This window comes from Leptodactylus fuscus, chromosome 9 (assembly GCF_031893055.1).
Source record: "Leptodactylus fuscus isolate aLepFus1 chromosome 9, aLepFus1.hap2, whole genome shotgun sequence".
Taxonomy (NCBI): domain Eukaryota; kingdom Metazoa; phylum Chordata; class Amphibia; order Anura; family Leptodactylidae; genus Leptodactylus; species Leptodactylus fuscus.
In genome coordinates, this window is record NC_134273.1 from 41,986,230 (window position 1) to 42,006,552 (window position 20,323).

The window sequence follows — 20,323 nt, forward strand, 5'->3', positions numbered from 1 at the left end:
CTGCAAGCAACACTTTTCTCTCCGCCTGTTTCGTGTGATACCTGAACAGAAACCCCAAGTGGACTCCCTGAACGGAATACCAAACGCAGGTGTGAACTAGGCTGTATACATATTTCTAGCTTTACAAATATGTACTGTACCTTAAATTTAAACCCAATAAAAATCTTGAAATAAAAATACATAAAGTAAAACACATTTACATTAGGTATCCTTGTGTCTGAAAATGTCCAGGTTAGAAAACTATCAAATATTTTAACCATATAGTGGACACTGTGGAAAAAAAATAAAGAGCCAAACCGCTGTTCTTTCGCTGTTTCGCCTCCCATAAACATTTGTATAAAAAAATATTTAAATAGCTAGTGCACGAGCATATGGTAGTGGGGCCCTGTTGGGACAGCAGGTCAGTCCTACATATGTTGTTCTACCGTTCCAGGCTTCCACAATTACATACAATGATGAAGCGGGAAGCCGTCCTCTCCCTGCTTCACCATTCTTCCCCGGGAGCTGCAGGCGCTGATGTGATGACATCACTTACTTCATGCCTGCTCTCTAAAGACGCCAGACCTGGGACAGCAAGGAAGAGAGGAGAGGTGAGTATTAGTGTTTTTTTATTCTTGTGTGGTAGGAGAGGGACATTAAACTGTGGGGACAACTGTAGGGCTATGAAGATGTTTGGGTCACAGTGTCAATAACCTTACTGATTATGTACAGATGTTTATTATAGAAGAATACCACTGTGATTAGGCTCAGAGGGGTATTACATTATCCCTCCATGTGACAATCAGAGAGCAAAAGTGTAGTAAATGCTCTGATTGATAGCAGAGGGGATAAATTGGTCCTCGCTACTCCACTCCCTGGGATTACATATAGGCTATGCACAGGATCCGTTACAGCTATGAAGACAACCTTGGATGTATTTTAAAGATGAGAATCTCATCTTTACAATGATACCAAGATCATCATGATAGCCTTTACAGATGCAGAGCAATTCCCTGATGAAAATAATGTTCGGCATGGAGATCCCAATACAGATCTCAATTCCTGACAGTGTTTTTAGCACCGAATCACCCAAAATCTGTAAGGGCTATAAAGATTTTCATCTTTAAAATTAATGGACCGCCTGAACATATAAAGTCTATGGGCGTTCCGGAATTGATTAAACAGACTGTTACCACTGGCTACCAGTCCATTACCCATAGCTGTATCTGTTGCTGTCAGTTTGATATTACTAAATCTGTGTATGAATTAAACAGATAGAAGGTGTTAGAAAGAATCCTAGGAGCCCTCTCAGTGCCATACATCACAATACAAGGCAATTTGCACTGTTGGTTTAGAATAAACTGGTTCAAACCCAAAACCAACTTTTGGTCCGAACTAGAAAATCTGAAACAAATTTTGAAAAGTTCACTCACCTCTAGATATTGCATGTTATGCTGGGTCCACACCAGTGTTCGAGTCTCCGCTTTCAGTTTCCGTCTTCTGCATGCAGAAGACAGAAACCTGTCATGCCGAGTCTGGCCGTGAGCACCGGTGAGCGTTTTATGCTCTCCGCGGCGAAATTGTTTTTTTTAAACCGGACACCGGCTCTGTGTCCGGTTAAAAAAAAACAAAACGGTTTCGCCGCGGAGAGCATAAAACGCTCACCGGCACTCACGGCCGGACACTTTTTAAACCCATTCAAAAGATGCCTGCAGGTTTCCGTCTCCCCTGTTTCGTGCAGGAAACGGAAACCTGTATAACAGAGGCCCGGGCACAGATGTGAACGAGCCCTTATATAGAATACATACAGTGCCTACAAGTAGTATTCAACCCCCTGCCGATTTAGCAGGTTTGATAAGATGCAAATAAGCTAGATCTTTCAAACTTCAAGCAAGAGCAGGATTTATTAACAGATGCATAAATCTTACAAACCAAAAAGTTATGTTGCTCAGTTAAATTTTAATAAATTTTAAACATAAAAGTGTGGGTCAATTATTATTCAACCCCTAGGTTTAATATTTTGTGGAATAACCCTTGTTTGCAATTACAGCTAATAATCGTCTTTTATAAGACCTGATCAGGCCAGCACAGGTCTCTGGAGTTATCTTGGCCCACTCCTCCATGCAGATCTTCTCCAAGTTATCTAGGTTCTTTGGGCGTCTCATGTGGACTTTAATCTTGAGCTCCTTCCACAAGTTTTCAATTGGGTTAAGGTCAGGAGACTGACTAGGCCACTGCAACACCTTGATTTTTTCCCTCTTGAACCAGGCCTTGGTTTTCTTGGCTGTGTGCTTTGGGTCGTTGTCTTGTTGGAAGATGAAATGATGACCCATCTTAAGATCCTTGATGGAGGAGTGGAGGTTCTTGGCCAAAATCTCCAGGTAGGCCGTGCTATCCATCTTCCCATGGATGCGGACCAGATGGCCAGGCCCCTTGGCTGAGAAGCAGGCCCACAGCATGATGCTTCCACCACCATGCTTGACTGTAGGGATGGTATTCTTGGGGTCGTATGCAGTGCCATCAGTCTCCAAACGTCACGTGTGTGGTTGGCACCAAAGATCTCGATCTTGGTCTCAACAGACCAGAGAACCTTGAACCAGTCTGTCTCAGAGTCCTCCAAGTGATCATGAGCAAACTGTAGACGAGCCTTGACATGACGCTTTGAAAGTAAAGGTACCTTACGGGCTCGTCTGGAACGGAGACCATTGCGGTGGAGTACGTTACTTATGGTATTGACTGAAACCAATGTCCCCACTGCCATGAGATCTTCCCGGAGCTCCTTCCTTGTTGTCCTTGGGTTAGCCTTGACTCTTCGGACAAGCCTGGCCTCGGCACGGGAAGAAACTTTCAAAGGCTGTCCAGGCCGTGGAAGGCTAACAGTAGTTCCATAAGCCTGCCACTTCCGGATGATGCTCCCAACAGTGGAGACAGGTAGGCCCAACTCCTTGGAAAGGGTTTTGTACCCCTTGCCAGCCTTGTGACCCTTCACGATCTTGTCTCTGATGGCCTTGGAATGCTCCTTTGTCTTTCCCATGTTGACCATGTATGAGTGCTGTTCACAAGTTTGGGGAGGGTCTTAAATAGTCAGAAAAGGCTGGAAAAAGAGAGAATTAATCCAAACATGTGAAGCTCATTGTTCTTTGTGCCTGAACTACTTCTTAATACTTTAGGGGAACCAAACAGAATTCTGGTGGTTTGAGGGGTTGAATAATAAATGACCCTCTGAATAAACTTTTCACAATTTAAAAAAAAATTAAACAAAGAAATAACATTCTTTTTTGCTGCAGTGCATTTCACACTTCCAGGCTGATCTACAGTCCAAATGTCACAATGCCAAGTTAATTCAGAATGTGTAAACCTGCTAAATCTGCAGGGGGTTGAATACTACTTGTAGGCACTGTACGTTTTCTGAGTGTTGTAGTCTTCTTACACTGCTTTTTGCTTCACATCAACCATGCACTCACATGACATCAATACTTCATGTTTTGTTGATAAGTACAATTACTGTTTCAACATTGTAATATATTATAATGGACAACCTGATGGTGTCCAGATTGTGTGGGTATAAGTCCATATAATGACACTGAAATGGATCTCATAGAGCTTTTAGATGATAAGAAACAGACCAAATTTTCCATCGATAAAGAACGAGGCAACCACATAAATGCCCACAACAATGGAAAGTGAGAGCGATCTGCATAGTATAAATACTGAACGCTGAAGTGTACCGCCATTTTAAACCCTCCTCCCTTTTTTGTGGTGAATAGACTCTGCTTTGCAAATCCAAGTTTAATGAAATGCTGATACTTATGTCTTGTACTGTGGAAACCGCATCTTGTAGTATTTGCCACTACTAGTTCAGATTCTCTCAATATGCCTGCTAAAGGGCATTAGCCACAATGCCTTGGATTACTACGACTTGTAGATTCTTCCTCATTTCTTCAAATGTGTAGTATACAGTGTAACATCTTTACACTTACATTACTGACAACACCTTTCTCTTGTATAGTTCTATACTATCTACTTGTATATTGTTATTATTACATTGTATGCACTTATTTAATATTTTATAGTGTAAATCTCTGAAAGAGAAAATACCAAAGAGATGGTAAAGAAGTACAGCACTCGCCCATCTTGTGTATTCCAATGAAAGTGAATGGGAGCTTGGATGTGTCCCATTCAGCAGGGGTATGCCTACCTTCAGCCTGGACGCATTCAATATGAATTCAGAACTGGGGTAAAATCCCCACTGATCAGCTATTTATCCTCTAACTTATGTGTAGAGAATAAATATGCTTTGTGATATAACTCCTTAAGGCTGGGGATCCACATTGCAAAAACACAGCGTTTTGCCCGCAGCAGAAAATCTGCAGCAAAAACGCTGCATTTTGCAGGGCCTGCAAAGCGGATGGGATTTTGGCTACTCTCATTCACACATTGCAGAAAAAAAAATCTGCAGCAGAACAACTGCAGCATGTAAATTATACCTGCAAAGATGATGGCACTCTCTGTATTGGTATAATAGGGGTAGAAAGTGGAGGAAAACTCTGTAAGGTCAGTTGCAGATGACTGTACCGCAACCAGCCTGCCGTGAATTAAAAGCACGGGTGACACACAGGGGACACAGGGATGTTCCCCTTGTGATGCCCATGCACGGGCTGTTCTTCTGGTGGCTCCTTCCATTAAATGCATAGGAGCCACGGTAGCAGGGGCCCGTTTAAAAGAAGATTTTCAGTCTTTCCTATCTTGGTGATTTTATGAATATATGTGAATGGGCATTTGTAGTTGTGGTGAATATGCAGTAGCAACTTACACTCAAACTTTCAGCCAGCAGTTTCAATATTATTCCATTTTTAATTGAACATTGCACTTTGTATCTGTGTGTATCAAGAGCTGAGTAGCTTTTCAATATTCATTTGTAGATGTTGCAAGTGTGAAAATTGCTGCTAGAAGTGCAAAATGTCCAAAAACTACTGTTAGTAAATGGTTACTGGAAACCCATTGTCCATGGTATATTATCTACATAGAGCTTATATAGTGAGCGCTATAGGGAGTGCAATAGCCTGTGTAGATCTAACGAGTGTCAATAAATTGCCATACATTCACCATATACAAAATGCTGTATAGTGCGACTTACCACTCTGCCAGTGACAACCTTGTGTCTGAATTGTATTCACTTCTTTTCACTCCCATATACATGAACCCTCCTGTCCAGGGTCCAGTTTACATTCTATATACACTAGAGACCAGCCTTTAATAGAATGGAAATTCAGGACAATGAGTTGAGAATTCGGTCCACCTATACACAACCTGTTTCTGAGGTTGTTTGGCCGTAACACATCAAATAAGATGAAAGATGCATCCTGCGGTTTATACATGTTTTATCTGCCTTGAACATGTATACAACAAAAGGCAATATACATGATATAGTAGACTTGACGGAAGACATTTGATCTCTTGCAGTTTTTTTTCCAAAGAAGACTGAGCTTTGTGTCTGCCATCTTTAGGTGGTAAAAAGGATGAAACAACAGCCACTGCGGACACCGAATAAATATGAGATGTTAATAAAATTATAATTAATGCAATAAATGTAATGTAGATTTACTCAAAGGAAAAACCTGACATCTTAATACTTGGGTCTTGAAAGCACAAATCAGGTTTCTCATCTTTATCTTACCTGTATCTTTACTGCTAAACTGCAGTGGAAAATTCACTGGCTAGCAATGGCCACAAATACTCTGCACAAAAATTTATGCTTACTGATGCTGTACTGTACACTGAAATTGGATAAGATTATTATAAGCCAGACAAAAGTAATGTCAGAGATGTAATAGACTGCATTAACCTGGGCTTCCTTCAACCTATTATTCTGCAGGTCTTTCCTCGATCCATACAACACTTGTACACATCCACAATGGCATTCCCTAAACTGAAATTGTGCTTTTTAGTAACTAATTAATGGTATTAATATTTCCTTACAGAAATATCATAATTATCTGCTCGTTCTATGGATCTCATTCTAGTAAGGTTCAGCTAGTCCTGCATGTCCAGTAGGATACAGTACAGCTTCTGCTGCATTCTCAATGAATAAAGCAGGGCTATAATTTAGGCAGGACACAGACTATCCCCTGCTTCTCAGAGAGAAGGACCAGTATGGACATCAGCATTCATAAAAGTGATAGCTAGACATTCTGATACAGATGCCAACCACTAAGGAGAACAACAAGACATGACACGACTATTGCCAAAAATGCAAATGTGGTTTGGATTTTTGTTATTATTTTAGTGTGTTTGGTTCTTTGAAGAATTCAATGGTTGACACAAATGTATCATTTTCTTTTGGTTCTTCCTTCTCACATAGATTACTCAATAAAGGTTAGGATGTATATATAGTTTGCACATGCTGTCTTGACATTTACTCAGCCAGAGGTCCTTACCTGAGCAGTAAACGCTACAGACCTTTTTCCTTTCTGGTTTCATAGGCAGAAGAAGTGCAGCGCTTGACAATGGCAAAACAAAGAAATGATGGCGCCTATATAAAGTGTGTGTACTGGTTCTGGCCTTCTTATGATCTGGAGTTTGGAATGGGCAGTAAACTCTGTGTTTGCCGCTGGATCACATAGATAAACTTTACATTGGAAGTATTGGCGGAACTTAATCCAGGTATTAAATGCAAAATAGTTCTTTTTTCTCAGTGGAAATCTATAAGTAGACACATCGTACAGTAGTTATAAATAAGGTATATCAAATTTACTAACTTTGCAAAGGAACATGAAATACAGCTAACACTAGTGAGTATATCAGGTAAATAGCATGCTACAGATAAAAACCCATTATACAGTACATAATATACAGAATATTCATAACACTAATATGTGTAGTAGTGCATGTGCTACATAAGTCCATGGGTCCATGGCGGTATATTGAAACGTTGAGACTCGCGTGATGGACAGTGGCAGGCTCTCCTCTCCTTGTACACAGGTATGAGTACTGCACAACCCATGGGTAAACTCAATCTTTATGTATTTGCTCTATTATGTTCCTTTCCCTTCATTTATTGGGCTTGGTTTATAACATATCGATGCACCTGTTCATGAATAATGCTTCAATAATTTATGATAGTACTCCTTTCCTGGTTCATTTTGAGGGACATTATATGCATTCCCATATGGAACCACAGCGGACCCATCAAGAGGACCTGATCCTTGTACTACATCATAGTGCTATGAATATTCTGTATATTATGTACTGTATATTGGGCTTTTATCTGTAATATGTTATTTACCCAATATAACTAGTGATAGCTGTGTTTCATATTCCTTTACAATGTTGGTAAATTTGATATACAGTACAGGGTTAGGCAGGGAGGTATGGATGATTTGAACGGGGCGCTACGCAAAGTGGTAATAACCTTGGTGGATAAAGAGTGGGGGTATCTGCTCGTCAGGAGCTGTCATTTTAATAGCAATGGAGACGTGGTCAATAGAGCATCATGTGTTCGTGTACAACACCTTTATTAAAACAGGCCGTTTTGTCATTCAAACATAGATACGTTTATGGAATCATTTCAAAGTTGGCCGTCATGGTCGTGTTCCGAAGTTTGACATGATAATGAAGTGGGTGAACTTTCAACGAACAGGTTCTTTGAGACCCGGAACTGCATGAGGAGGTGACCGAACGGTATGGACGTTGAAATTATTCCGGAAACGTCTCTGTCTTTGAATGACAGAACGGCCCGTTTCAATAAAGATGTGGTACATGAACACACAATGCTCTATCAAACACGTCTCCATTGCTACTAAAATGGCAGCTCCTGACGAGCAGATACCCCCACTCTTTATCCACCAAGGTTATCCCCACCTTGCGTGGCGCCCCATTCAAATCATCCATACCTCCCTGCCTAACCCTGTATAACTACTGTGTCTACTTATAGATTCCTCTTGAGAAAGCTAACTATTCATGAGCGAAACGTTTGGGATGGAATAACCTACATGATTTATTGTTTACGGCCTGCCAGTCTTTACCTACAGAGTGATATCTAAATAAAGAACTCTTTTGCATTTATTACCGGGATTGCATGCTGTCAATACTTCTACTGTAACATTGACTGTGACAGGTCCTAGACTGGTATCACCATCTGCAGAGTGTGATCCTACACCACACAGATTGCTAAACTTTAGACTACTGTAAGTGAAGAACACAGATTATAATCTGATGCCAAACAATTTTCACACAAATTGAGCTGGAGCAATTGCAACAGTAACATTAAATTCGGAATTTCACTTCTCAAGGCCTTAAAGGGGCTATCTGGTTTCTAGTATATAATGCCAGCAGATCCAATGTTCATCAATACTAGAAACCAGATAACCCCTTTAAGTACATGGCCATTTTGCAAATGCAAGCACAAACAATTTGGATGATCTGTTTTTAATGTGTGTGATAAACAGCAGTCACTTTCTTTATCAATTCTGAAGACTTTTCAATGCATTGAATCTTTGAAAAACAGACTAATACATGTTTCTCAAGGACTCATGTTTGGTTCACAGAACAGATCAAAGTAGAGGGGATATCGTCACTCCATAGGGAGAGACCACCATTTAGGTGTGTGGAGTCTTATTAAGCCATGAGCGCTCCACTGCAAAGGAACATGGGAAGAATATGCAAATCTGACTTCCATGATGTAATTAGGATGCCAGTGCCTCAAGTATGCACACCAATAGAGGGCGCTGACTGAGAATGTGCAAGTCTATTTTCCATGATGTAATTAGGAAGGCAGAGTCTCAGTCAAGCAATTCCTATAGAGGGCGCTCCCTTTAACATCATGCCGCCCTTCTCAGAGGCCTTTGTTTGCAATGATGTTGGGATTTTACCAGATACAGTCAAGGACAGCTGTTTCGATGTATTTGCATCTCATCAGCTTTGCGCAGAGAGGACTGTTGGTGTCCATACTTGAGGCACTGGCATCCTAATTACATCATGGAAGTCAGATTTGCATATTCTTCCCATGTTACTTTGCAGTGGAGCACTCATGGCTTAATAAGACTCCACATACCTAAATGGTGGTCTCTCCCTATGGAGTGACGATATCCCCTCAACCATGTCTAAGCCTCTCACCTCTGCCAGATCAGTCTTCTCTGCGCCAAGCTGATGAGATGCAAATACATCGAAACAGCTGTCCTTGGCTGAGAGACTGTATCTGGTAAAATCCCAACATCATTGCAAACAAAGGCCTCTGAGAAGGTCGGCATGATGTTAAAGGGAGCGTCCTCTATAGGTATTGCTTGACTGAGACTCTGTCTTCCTAATTACATCATGGAAGATAGACTTGCACATTCTCAGTCAGCGCCCTCTATTGGTGTGCATACTTGAGGCACTGGCATCCTAACTACATCATGGAAGTCAGATTTGCATATTCTTCCCAGATCAAAGTAGTGCAGTCTCCATTTCTTTTCCATGGACCGTCAAAAGAAACAGACATCGAAATACACCCAACGAAAGTAATAGGACTGTTTGGTGTCTGAGAAGAACATAGATAGAAAATGTCAATGATTCATGGACTTCCCAGCAAGACTGTTTAAACAGAGAATTTTAGAGTGAATGTCAGTTTTTGGAGAACCAAAGAGGGAGCCTTAGAAGGTATTCACACAGAGTAATGTGGCGCTGATTCTGGCACAATAACTCGCGTAAGAATCAGCGCTGATAAAAAGCCTCCCATTGATTTCAATGTGTTATGCGCGTTAAACGGAACCAATTGAAGTCATTGGGAGTCTTTTTATCAGCACTGATTCTTACGCGAGTCATCGTGCCAGAATCAGCTCCGCGTTACTCCGTGTGAATGCCCCCTTATAAGAGGAAAAATATGTATTTTTGTCTGTTACAATATAACTTATTACACAGCTTCTTATAGTTACTTGTACTGACTGCAGTGATTTATGCAAAGTTTGTGTCATGTAACAAAGAAGGGAGTCAGTTTCAATATGAAGGCATTGATATCTCATGGATTGAGCAACATTATGTGTCTCTATTTTAAGACCTGTGACTGTACGCTTTGACCTGAGAAAACATTGTAATAAATAAGTATAGATTTAGCAGACGTGGCGATGTGGCTCCTCACCTTCCAGATATTTCTGTAGTCAGTGAAAATACATTTCCATGAAACAAAACCTAAAATGCTGATTGTGATAAAGTAATTAACACTTGCCATTGGTGAAGGAACCACTTAAGTACATCCAGCATATGCTCCGACTCGCTCGCTTCAATATTTTCATTCTATTGTTGATAATTAGCTAAAAACTGTTACAACTAAATTACTGGAATAAAATCTTGTAGAAATGAAACAAGGTTGCACATATAATATCCATAGCTATCCATACACAGCAGGTACCTAGGTGAATTATTACATACCTATTACTCAGGACTCACCTGGGCCATTGGTATCCATTGAGTGGCATTTTGTACCTTGTGATCCGTTTTTGTCACTGAATTCTCGTCTGGTCACACCATGTACTCTGTTGATCATATGATACAGTCATGTCTGACACTACCCATAGAGGGCTGGCATTTGTAAACAGCCACTTTTTGCATTAGACTGGGTTCATCCTGACACATAGTCTATTCTGCCCCCAATGCTGCTCTCCAGCATCTTTGTCACCTATTGGCGCAGTTTATCAGTATATGTATACATTAAGCTGTGTGAGAATCTGTCACAAGGAATACTATGCACAATACATTTGTCTTCCAGCACACTTAAAGAGGACCTCCAGTTATAGACAACTTTCTATAACTGAATAGTGCAAGTGGAAATAATAAACTTTGTAAGATATCTTATTAAAGTATAATGTTTTCTTCTACACTTTTCATGTAGAGTTAATTTCTCCCTGTTAGTCTATGAAGAGGAAAGGGGATAGAAAAGACACTCAAATAATTGCTGCTTTTTCACTTTGCTCTTCTGAACTCGTTTAACACTGCTAGGTTTAGATAAGAGGCTACTTAATCAATTTGCTAGCCGGCAAGAGGATACTCCTCTACCCCTCCATTCTTCATAGAGCTCTATATATGAGCCTGAATGGAGACAAATATACAGTATACAGTCCTATGAAAAAGTTTGGGCACCCCTATTAATCTTAATCATTTTTAGTTCTAAATATTTTGGTGTTTATAACAGCCATTTCAGTTTGATATATCTAATAACTGATGGACACAGTAATATTTCAGGATTGAAATGAGGTTTATTGTACTAACAGAAAATGCGCAATATGCATTAAACCAAAATTTGACCGGTGCAAAAGTATGGGCACCTCAACAGAAAAGTGACATTAATATTTAGTAGATCCTCCTTTTGCAAAGATAACAGCCTCTAGTCGCTTCCTGTAGCTTTTAATCAGTTCCTGGATCCTGGATGAAGGTATTTTGGACAAACAATTCAAGTTCAGTTAAGTTAGATGGTCGCCGAGCATGGACAGCCCGCTTCAAATCATCCCACAGATGTTCAATGATATTCAGGTCTGGGGACTGGGATGGCCATTCCAGAACATTGTAATTGTTCCTCTGCATGAATGCAGAGTCGATTTGGAGCGGTGTTTTGGATCATTGTCTTGCTGAAATATCCATCCCCGGCGTAACTTCAACTTCGTCACTGATTCTTGAACATTATTCTCAAGAATCTGCTGATACTGAGTGGAATCCATGCGGCCCTCAACTTTAACAAGATTCCCGGTGCCGGCATTGGCCACACAGCCCCAAAGCATGATGGAACCTCCACCAAATTTTACAGTGGGTAGCAAGTGTTTTTCTTGGAATGCTGTTTCTTTTTGGACGCCATGCATAACGCCTTTTTTTATAACCAAACAACTCAATCTTTGTTTCCAAAATGAAGCTGGCTTGTCCAAATGTGCTTTTGCATCGCTCAGGCGACTCTGTTTGTGGCGTACATGCAGAAACGGCTTCTTTCTCATCACTCTCCCATACAGCTTCTCCTTGTGCAAAGTGCGCTGTATTGTTACCGATGCACAGTGACACCATCTGCAGCAAGATGATGCTGCAGCTCTTTGGAGGTGGTCTGTGGATTGTCCTTGACTGTTCTCACCATTCTTCTTCTCTGCCTTTCTGATATTTTTCTTGGCCTGCCACTTCTGGGCTTAACAAGAACTGTCCCTGTGGTCTTCCATTTCCTTACTATGTTCCCACAGTGGAAACTGACAGGTTAAATCTCTGAGACAACGTTTTGTATCCTTCCCCTGAACAACTATGTTGAACAATCTTTGTTTTCAGATCATTTGAGAGCGGGCTGTCCATGCTCGGCCACCATCAAACTTAACTGAACTTGAATTGTTTTGTAGAAAGAAATGGTCCAAAATACCTTCATCCAGGATCCAGGAACTGATTAAAAGCTACAGCAAGCAACTAGAGGCTGTTATCTTTGCAAAAGGAGGATGTACTAAATATTAATGTCACTTTTCTGTTGAGGTGCCCATACTTTTGCACCGGTCAAATTTTGGTTTAATGCATATTGCGCATTTTCTGTTAGTACAATAAACCTCATTTCAATCCTGAAATATTACTGTGTCCATCAGTTATTAGATATATCAAACTGAAATGGCTGTTGCAAACACCAAAATATTTAGATCTAAAAATGATTAAGATTAATAGGGGTGCCCAAACTTTTTCATAGGACTGTATATAAAAAGTAGTGAGATTGAAAATAAGTAGCAGAAGAACAACTTAATAAGTGCTAAAGGAAACATCTCCTTAGTAAGACGTGTTAAAAAGTTTTATATATATATATATATATATATATATATATATATATATATATATATATATATCTTCTGATGTAATATTCATTTATAAAAGGTTGTTTATAACTGGAGATACACTTTAACACTTGTTCACACATTAGAACATTAGAATAGTTGCCAAAATTTGCAAATTTGCTAGGATTGTTCCTATTTTTAAGATTATTACTGCCAAAGATTTATCCTCAGAACTGTCTTGCACAGATTTTTTTCAACTGTTACCTATTCGACCCTGTGCGGTCTGGGGTCTGAATATTGGGTCCAGGGTATGGTTTGAGATCTAAAAATTGGTATCTGTATTACATTGTCTGAATACTTGGTTCTGGTCTGGAGCCTTGAGCATGTGATAGACGGAAATAGATAGATATGTGCTGACCTCATGGCCAGTCTACATAGCTGGAAATGCACATTAAAAGCAGTCTACTATCTCTCAATAAAGTATACACAATATATATAGTCGCTGTAGGGCAGGCATGTCAAACATGCGGCCCGCGGCATGCGGCCCTTTACAGGCATATCTGCGGCCCGCACAAAAGTCTCAAACTTTGTCTCTAAACTTTAGAGACAAAGTTTGAGACTTTTGTGCGGGACGCAGATATACAAGGAAAGTGAGCGGTGGATTGGGGCGGCCCTGCTGGAGGCAGCGCTGCTCCAGCGGCCGCCCCTCACCCTTTGCAGAGAGCAGGTCTCCCTGCCTGCTCTCTGCCTGCTCCGCCCCCTCCTCCCTCCACTCCACCCCCTCCTCCCCACACGCCAGGTGACGTGGCCACGTAATCAGGCACGCACCCAACGTGTGCCTGCGTCCTACGCGGTCTCACAAGACCGCTGTGCAGGCTGAAGAGCAGAAGCAGGTAAGATTCTGCAGAAGAAATTGTGATTTTTCAAGTATTTTAGGGGGTAAATACTAGATTTATGATGATGGGGGGGGGGGGGGTTGGAGTGCTGGGGAAGGGTTGGGGTGCTGGGGGAGGGGTGCTGGGGGAGGGGGGCTTTTTGATGTCTGTCTGGCCCTTCCTTGGGCTTGAGGACTGTTTTTTTTTCCCACCCACCTTGTAATTTTTTCACTTGGGGATTAATTGGAGCATTACAGTCTGTAGTGCTCCTATTAACCCCCAAGTGCAAGAATATCCAGAAGCCCTCGGGGTACCCTGAGTTTGACATGCCTGCTGTATCGCATTGCTAAAATATGCTAATTAGGTTACTGAGGCACCAGGGGGCGCTCCTGCATCTGCTGGTACACTGCAGGTTTTACTGTCCTAACCTCCCCTAGTCTGTATCCACACTCATTCCTATAGTATGGTTTTGGATGTGTATTTTTAAACTTTATCATATTTTTCCCATAAACACTAAAAGTTTCATTGAACCTATTAGATAAAATTTTGGGTAAGATTTAGGTCCCAACAACACACAGTTACAACCGAGTGACATTCTGAGTTTAAAAATCTTTCCCACCAACTTCAACTCACATCCTTCAATAGGCGCCTACACTGATCCTGAACAAGCAGTCCTTTTAATTTCAACATCCAATAAGCTAATTAGACTCTGTACTATCACATGGGCGGTTCCAGGCTGTCTGCTCCAGTCCAGGACCACCAATGTGACACTAGACAGTAGATGCGGCCACTGTTATATTACACTATATACACTATTATTTCATGCCAGTGGGATCATTGGGGCAGGTTTATTAAAGACGTCTAAAAGCAAAACTTTTGTAGTTGCCAATAACAACCAATTACAATGCAGCGTTCATTTATCAGGAACAGAATACAGAATGAAAACTGCAATGTGATTGGCTTCTATGGGCAACTAAGACAGTTTTGCTTTTAGAGCATTTTCATAAATCTGCCCTATTATCTAAGATTCAGGATGTGTTGTACTCATAATGCTGCTGTATATAATCTAAAAGCAAACCTGCCTCACTGAAAATACAGTCCAATGCAAGCAGCCTGCTACAGAGCAGATGATAGGAATCTCTGCTGAGTCTGGGTTCAGGAGTCCAGTGGGCGGTCCTAAGCAGTTGCTTTCTGCCTTGCCTGTATGAGTGTGCATACAGAGATAGCTGTCAATCACTGATTAGGACTAGAGATGGGTGAACCGACCCGTACTGAGCTGGGTTTGACCTGAATATTCCAAATGGTTTTTTTTTTTTTTTTTACAAAACTGAACTACAGGCCACATCAGTGACCCAAGGGGCATGACGTCAATGAAGAGGCAGAGAGAGACAGACACTGTGAGGAGGCCCAAAAGAGGTAATGGGAGGGGAGTATGAATGTTTTTTATTTCTTACATCTCCCCTGGGCCTCCATCTAAAGAGACTCCAGAGTATAATAATGTCACTTTCACTGAGCCATAACTTTGGCTGTGTTTGCCTTAGAGAACTAGAAATTGGATAGATAAGTTCCTAGCAGCCTTGAGAGTGTGCAACACAATGTTCTAAGACATTCTAAGGTGTGGCTCGTACCAAGCATGTTTGACCTGAAATGAATCTTGGACACAAGCCACCCAAACCTAATACAATTAAAACCACCAAGCATGGCTTGGACATATTAATACTGGGTTGAAATGCATAAATGATCAGCTATACTAATTTTTGTATATAACAATCTGTTCAGCGCCTCCTGCTCTGCACCATGTTGCCTACAGATCACACTGCATTTACAATGTGACAGGTTCACTTTAAATGTCATGAAAGTTCACAGGTTTTCCAGTACTAGGAACATAATAGACATTAGGTTATAAGGACTTGGGATAGCGGGACATTAGACTACAGAAACAGGTTTTTACAGCATGATACATTCTTTAAGCAGGCTAAATACTGTCATCCCAGAAATTAGGTAAAGAATATATCTCCCTTAAGCTGATAGAGAAAATCGCATGTTACTAAGAAGAGCTGCTACTTCTACAGATCTTTTGGTCTTAATTGAAACTCTTAAAATGAAGCTCCAAAGAGTTTTCCCAGAGGTATTTAAAGTGTAACTCCGGCACTGTTTTTACAATTATTACAATTGACCTAAAGAGTCAACTACCATACCAGTTTATGAGGGTGCTACCATATCATGCACTCTGTGACCCTCAAGCCACTCTCCCAAATAGGACCACTGTTGCTTTAATATTTTGCATGCTTTTGCAGGTCACCACGTGGAAAATATTAAGCCAAAGCCCTTAAGTTAGTGTTATTACTTACTTGAGAGAGTGAGAGCACTGAACTGAAATGTGGCTACAATCAGCAACAGGGGTATTCCAGGACTTAAAGGAATTGTCCAGGCTAAATATATTGATGACCTATCCTAAAAATTGGTAATCGATACCAGATCGGTGGGGTCCGATACTCAACACTCCCACCAATCAGCTGTTCTCTTCAACTGATACACAGAGGATGGAGCATGAAACAGATAGCACTGTTCACTGTGCTGTGTCTAGATCAGGTATAGGAGATTGGCTCCATTCATTTGAATGGGAGCTAAGGTGCAATGACTCAGTTCTGCCACTATACAGAACAGAGCTATCTGCTTCCTGCTCCATTCAGCTAATTGATGGGGGTGGCCAATATCAGCCCGCAGCCAATCTGATGTTGATGACTATGACCTTTAAACAATCTTAAAGCCCTCAATATTCATCACAACCTCTGGGTCCCCCATCAATAAACAGAATAAGGGGGCTACGGCTTGTTACTATGTGTGGCTGCAGCTCATCTCCATTTGCTTGCCTCTGTACACAATGGAAGCCTCCTCATTGTCATGATTGGCAGCCATGAATATAGGATAGGCTGCCGAGATCTGTATATACAAACATTTGATTTGGAAGAGCACAGATTAAAGGTTTATTTTTCATTTCTGTCTGTACAAAATATTTCTATACAATGAATATACCCGCCCTGTTTTCCTCTGTCTCCTCACATGAAAGAAATGGCAGATGAGCTCGATTTACAGAGTATACTTTCATAATTGTAAAAGTGTGGACTCTGCTTAAGAAGTCAATGTCCAATGAAATATATGTTGTGTTTTATATGGTCTTTACTTTTATGGGGTATAGAGTCATCAGACACACTAACAATAACTACACCATAACCCTGACAGACATTGCCATAGGGAATCACGGCCACTCCTAGCCATCATATGGCTGATTCTCGTCTGTATGAAATATTGTCTAGTGCCATGGAAGCCTGTAGGCGATCCAGTTCTAAATGACTTCCCATAACATGGATGACCCCTTCATCAGGAACACCACCAACGGCTTCTTCATCTTCATCCTCCTCCTGACTTAGGAGAGCCAGCTCATTCTCATAACAGAAGGCGCTTGGGGAAGGTAAAGCAGTTATGCGGCTCTCATGCAGTTCACGCGCACTGCAAACAGGGGTTCCTGGCACCTGGTAGGTTTTATGAAAGTGAGAATAGTCAACCTTGTAATGATTCTTCTCTTCAAATACCACAGGCTCAAATCGGTGCCCCCAACGGATCTCACTTGCTAGGTATGAGCTGCGAGCTTGCGTTGTCATAGCCGTGGCCTCAACCATACCTTCCAAAATCACAACAATCTCAAAGTCTTCACCCTCCAGCTGCTCTTTCCCCATTGAATATAATGGACTCTCCTCATCGATCTCATGGACTATAATTATGGGGGAAACTAAAAATATACGATCCAGTCCACTATCATATCCTACATTCAGGTCCTTCTGATCTACAGGGAGGTACTCACCCTCCTGAGTAACATATGGCCGGATGAGTTGTGCTCTTACATGGGCTTCTACAATGTGACTTTTTCGTAGATTACCAACCCTCCACATTAAGCAGAGTTTACCATCTCTAAGGGCAATTACAGCGTGATGGCTGAAGAGCAGAGTTTGAGCCCGTTTTTTGGGCCTAGCCATTTTGGCCATTATTGTTCCAATCATAAAAGAGTCAATCAGGCAGCCAAGGATTGATTGTGCCACGACGGCTAGTATGGCTAAAGGGCATTCATCAGTAACACAACGGAATCCATATCCTATTGTGGTTTGTGTCTCTACAGAGAAAAGAAAAGCTTCCACAAAGCTGTTTACATGCATTAGGCATGGTTTTGGTGGGCCTGATCTTCCTGCAGGAATTGGACTAACACCTAAATCCCCATGGAGGAAAGCAATGCACCAGAAGAGGAAGGCAAAGAAAAGCCAAGAAGCTAAGAAAGCGGCAGAAAAAATGAGCAGCATGTAGCGCCAACGGGTGTCCACACATGTAGTGAAAATGTCAGCCATGTAGCGTTGTGATTTGTTGCTGAGATTTGCAAAGTAGACATTACATTGACCATTCTTCTTAACAAAACGATTACGCCTTTTCCGTCTTGAATGAGGGTGGTGGAGTGAAGAAGCCCAGTGACCATTAAGACCCATAGACGGCATACGGAGACCTTCCTCATCTGTTGATACAATGCTGTACCTACTGTAGAAGACAAAGAGAGAGTTCATTAGCTAATATATTACGTGTAGGATAACCAATAAATAAAGGGGTTTCCAGGCTATTAACATTGATGACGTATCCTTTGAATATGTCATTATTTAACCAAATATTGGCGGGGGTCTGATATTGCTGTGCTTGGTCTTGCAGCTTGTTAGCATTGCAGAAATTGCCCAGACCTCTGCCAATTTCCAATTGATGATCTAACTAAAGAATATGTCATCAATCTCACAAGCCTGAAAAACCCCTTTAGGCTGAGGCCCCATGATGCGGAAACACAGCTTTCTTTGTTGCAGATTTTGCTGCTGTTTTTTTTGGGCCAAAGCCAGGAGTGGATTAAGCTGAAGTTATAAGTATAAGAACTTCATACATTGGTGTGAAAAAAGTATTTGACCCCTTGCTGATTTCTCAATCTTGTGGATGTCACACTTAAATATTTCAGATCACCAAACAAATGTAAATATTAGACAAACATAACACAAACACAAAATGCCGTTTTTAAATTAAGGTCTTTATTATTAAGGGAAAAAGTAATCAATCCCCACAGGGCCCTGTGTGAAAAAGCAATTGCCCCCTAACCCTAATAAATGGTTGGGCCAGCCTTCGCAGCAATAACTGCTATCAAATGTTTGCAATAACTGTCAATGAGTCTTACAATGCTCTGTAGGAATTTTGGCCCAATCATCTTTGCAGAATTATTTCAATTCACCCACATTGTAGGATTTGCGAGCATGAACTGCTTTTTTTAAGGTCATGCCACAGCATATCAATCTCAATTTTGTTTTTCTTAAGCCATTCAGAGGTGGACTTGCTGGCACCACGGGCATGCGCAGTCGGTTGCATACAGAAGAAAACTGGGATTTTTACCAAACGGCGGCATGGAGAAGACATCTAAAGGTAGGAGAAGAATAGCCTTTCTTAAGGCTACTCTTATGTGTTAGGGACAAAAAATATAATTTTAATGATAGAATCCCTTTAAATACATGGCTATCAGGCTACTGTGCAGAGTATTATGTAAGGCTAGGTTCACACCTTTGCTGGTCTCCGCCTGGGGATTCCATTCCTCATCCAATATACTTTAAGAATGCGGAGAGAAAAGTCCTGCAAGCAGTGCTTTTCTCTCCCCATTTTCTACACTTTTCAGCCGGAAACCTGGCAAACCGCATTATAGTCTATGGGGGTCCACGGGTTTCCGTAGGTAAGCCCTTTCTTAAGCAATTAGGTTTCCATTTGGGTAGTTCCTAAGTGGATCCAGAATGGCAACCCGAACACAGGTATGAACCTAGCGTAAAGCGATTAGTTCAAGTCTTCTAGTGGGACTATACAATAAGGTTAAAACATAATTGCAGTTTCATTAAAAAAAATAAAAACAAGTTAGATCTTAAAATAAATAAATAAATAAATAATTTCTCCCCATCCCAAAATGTTCTGTAAAAAAATAAATAAAAAAAAAGAAAAGTAAAAAGCACACTTATTGTGTATGGCTGCATCCACAGTGTCCCGAACAATACAACTGTAATGTTATTCTCTTTGCATAATTAATGATTTTCAAAAAATCTAAAAAGAAAATGGTAATTGCCTTTTTTTTGTCTGTTGGGGAGCCTTCACATGGAGTTTACGCTCCGCTCATTCTGAACGTAAACTTGTTCAGAATGAGCGGTGTTAAAACAGATCACATTGATTTCTATGGGTGCCGGCATACTCGCGCTACCCATTGAAATCAATGGGAGGCTTTTTTACCTATTGCTTTCAATATGATACGCATGTATGCCGGCACCCATAGAAATCAATGGGATCTGTTTTAATGCCGCTCATTCTGAATGAGTTTACATTCAGAATGAGTGGAGCATAAACTCCATGTGAAGGCTCCCCGAGCCATAGAGAAAAAAGTTATAAAAAGTGTGTTATGTTGCCCAAAATGGCATCAGTAAAAATATCAAAAAATTCTATTGATAGAAAAATAACAGAATAATAATAATAAAAAGTTTTAGTAAAATAGGTTTTACATTACATTAATAGTAAATATCTTTATCTACAGTCCTATGAAAAAGTTTGGGCACCCCTATTAATCTTAATCATTTTTTGTTCTAAATATTTTGGTGTTTGCAACAGCCATTTCAG

General features: G+C 40.8%; 1 protein-coding gene across 2 annotated transcripts in view; it reads right to left on the reverse strand.

Moving 5' to 3' along the window:
• Positions 1-16,584: 16,584 nt before the first annotated feature.
• The window catches only part of KCNJ4 (potassium inwardly rectifying channel subfamily J member 4), a 122,565-nt gene continuing 118,826 nt past the window's right edge, over positions 16,585-20,323 (reverse strand). For both annotated transcript variants that reach the window (XM_075286855.1, XM_075286854.1), the window contains one exon: positions 16,585-18,187. In XM_075286855.1, coding sequence (XP_075142956.1) covers positions 16,885-18,147 — 1,263 coding nt within the window. In that variant the 5' untranslated portion in view covers positions 18,148-18,187 and the 3' untranslated portion in view covers positions 16,585-16,884. The remainder of the gene's footprint in view (positions 18,188-20,323) is intronic.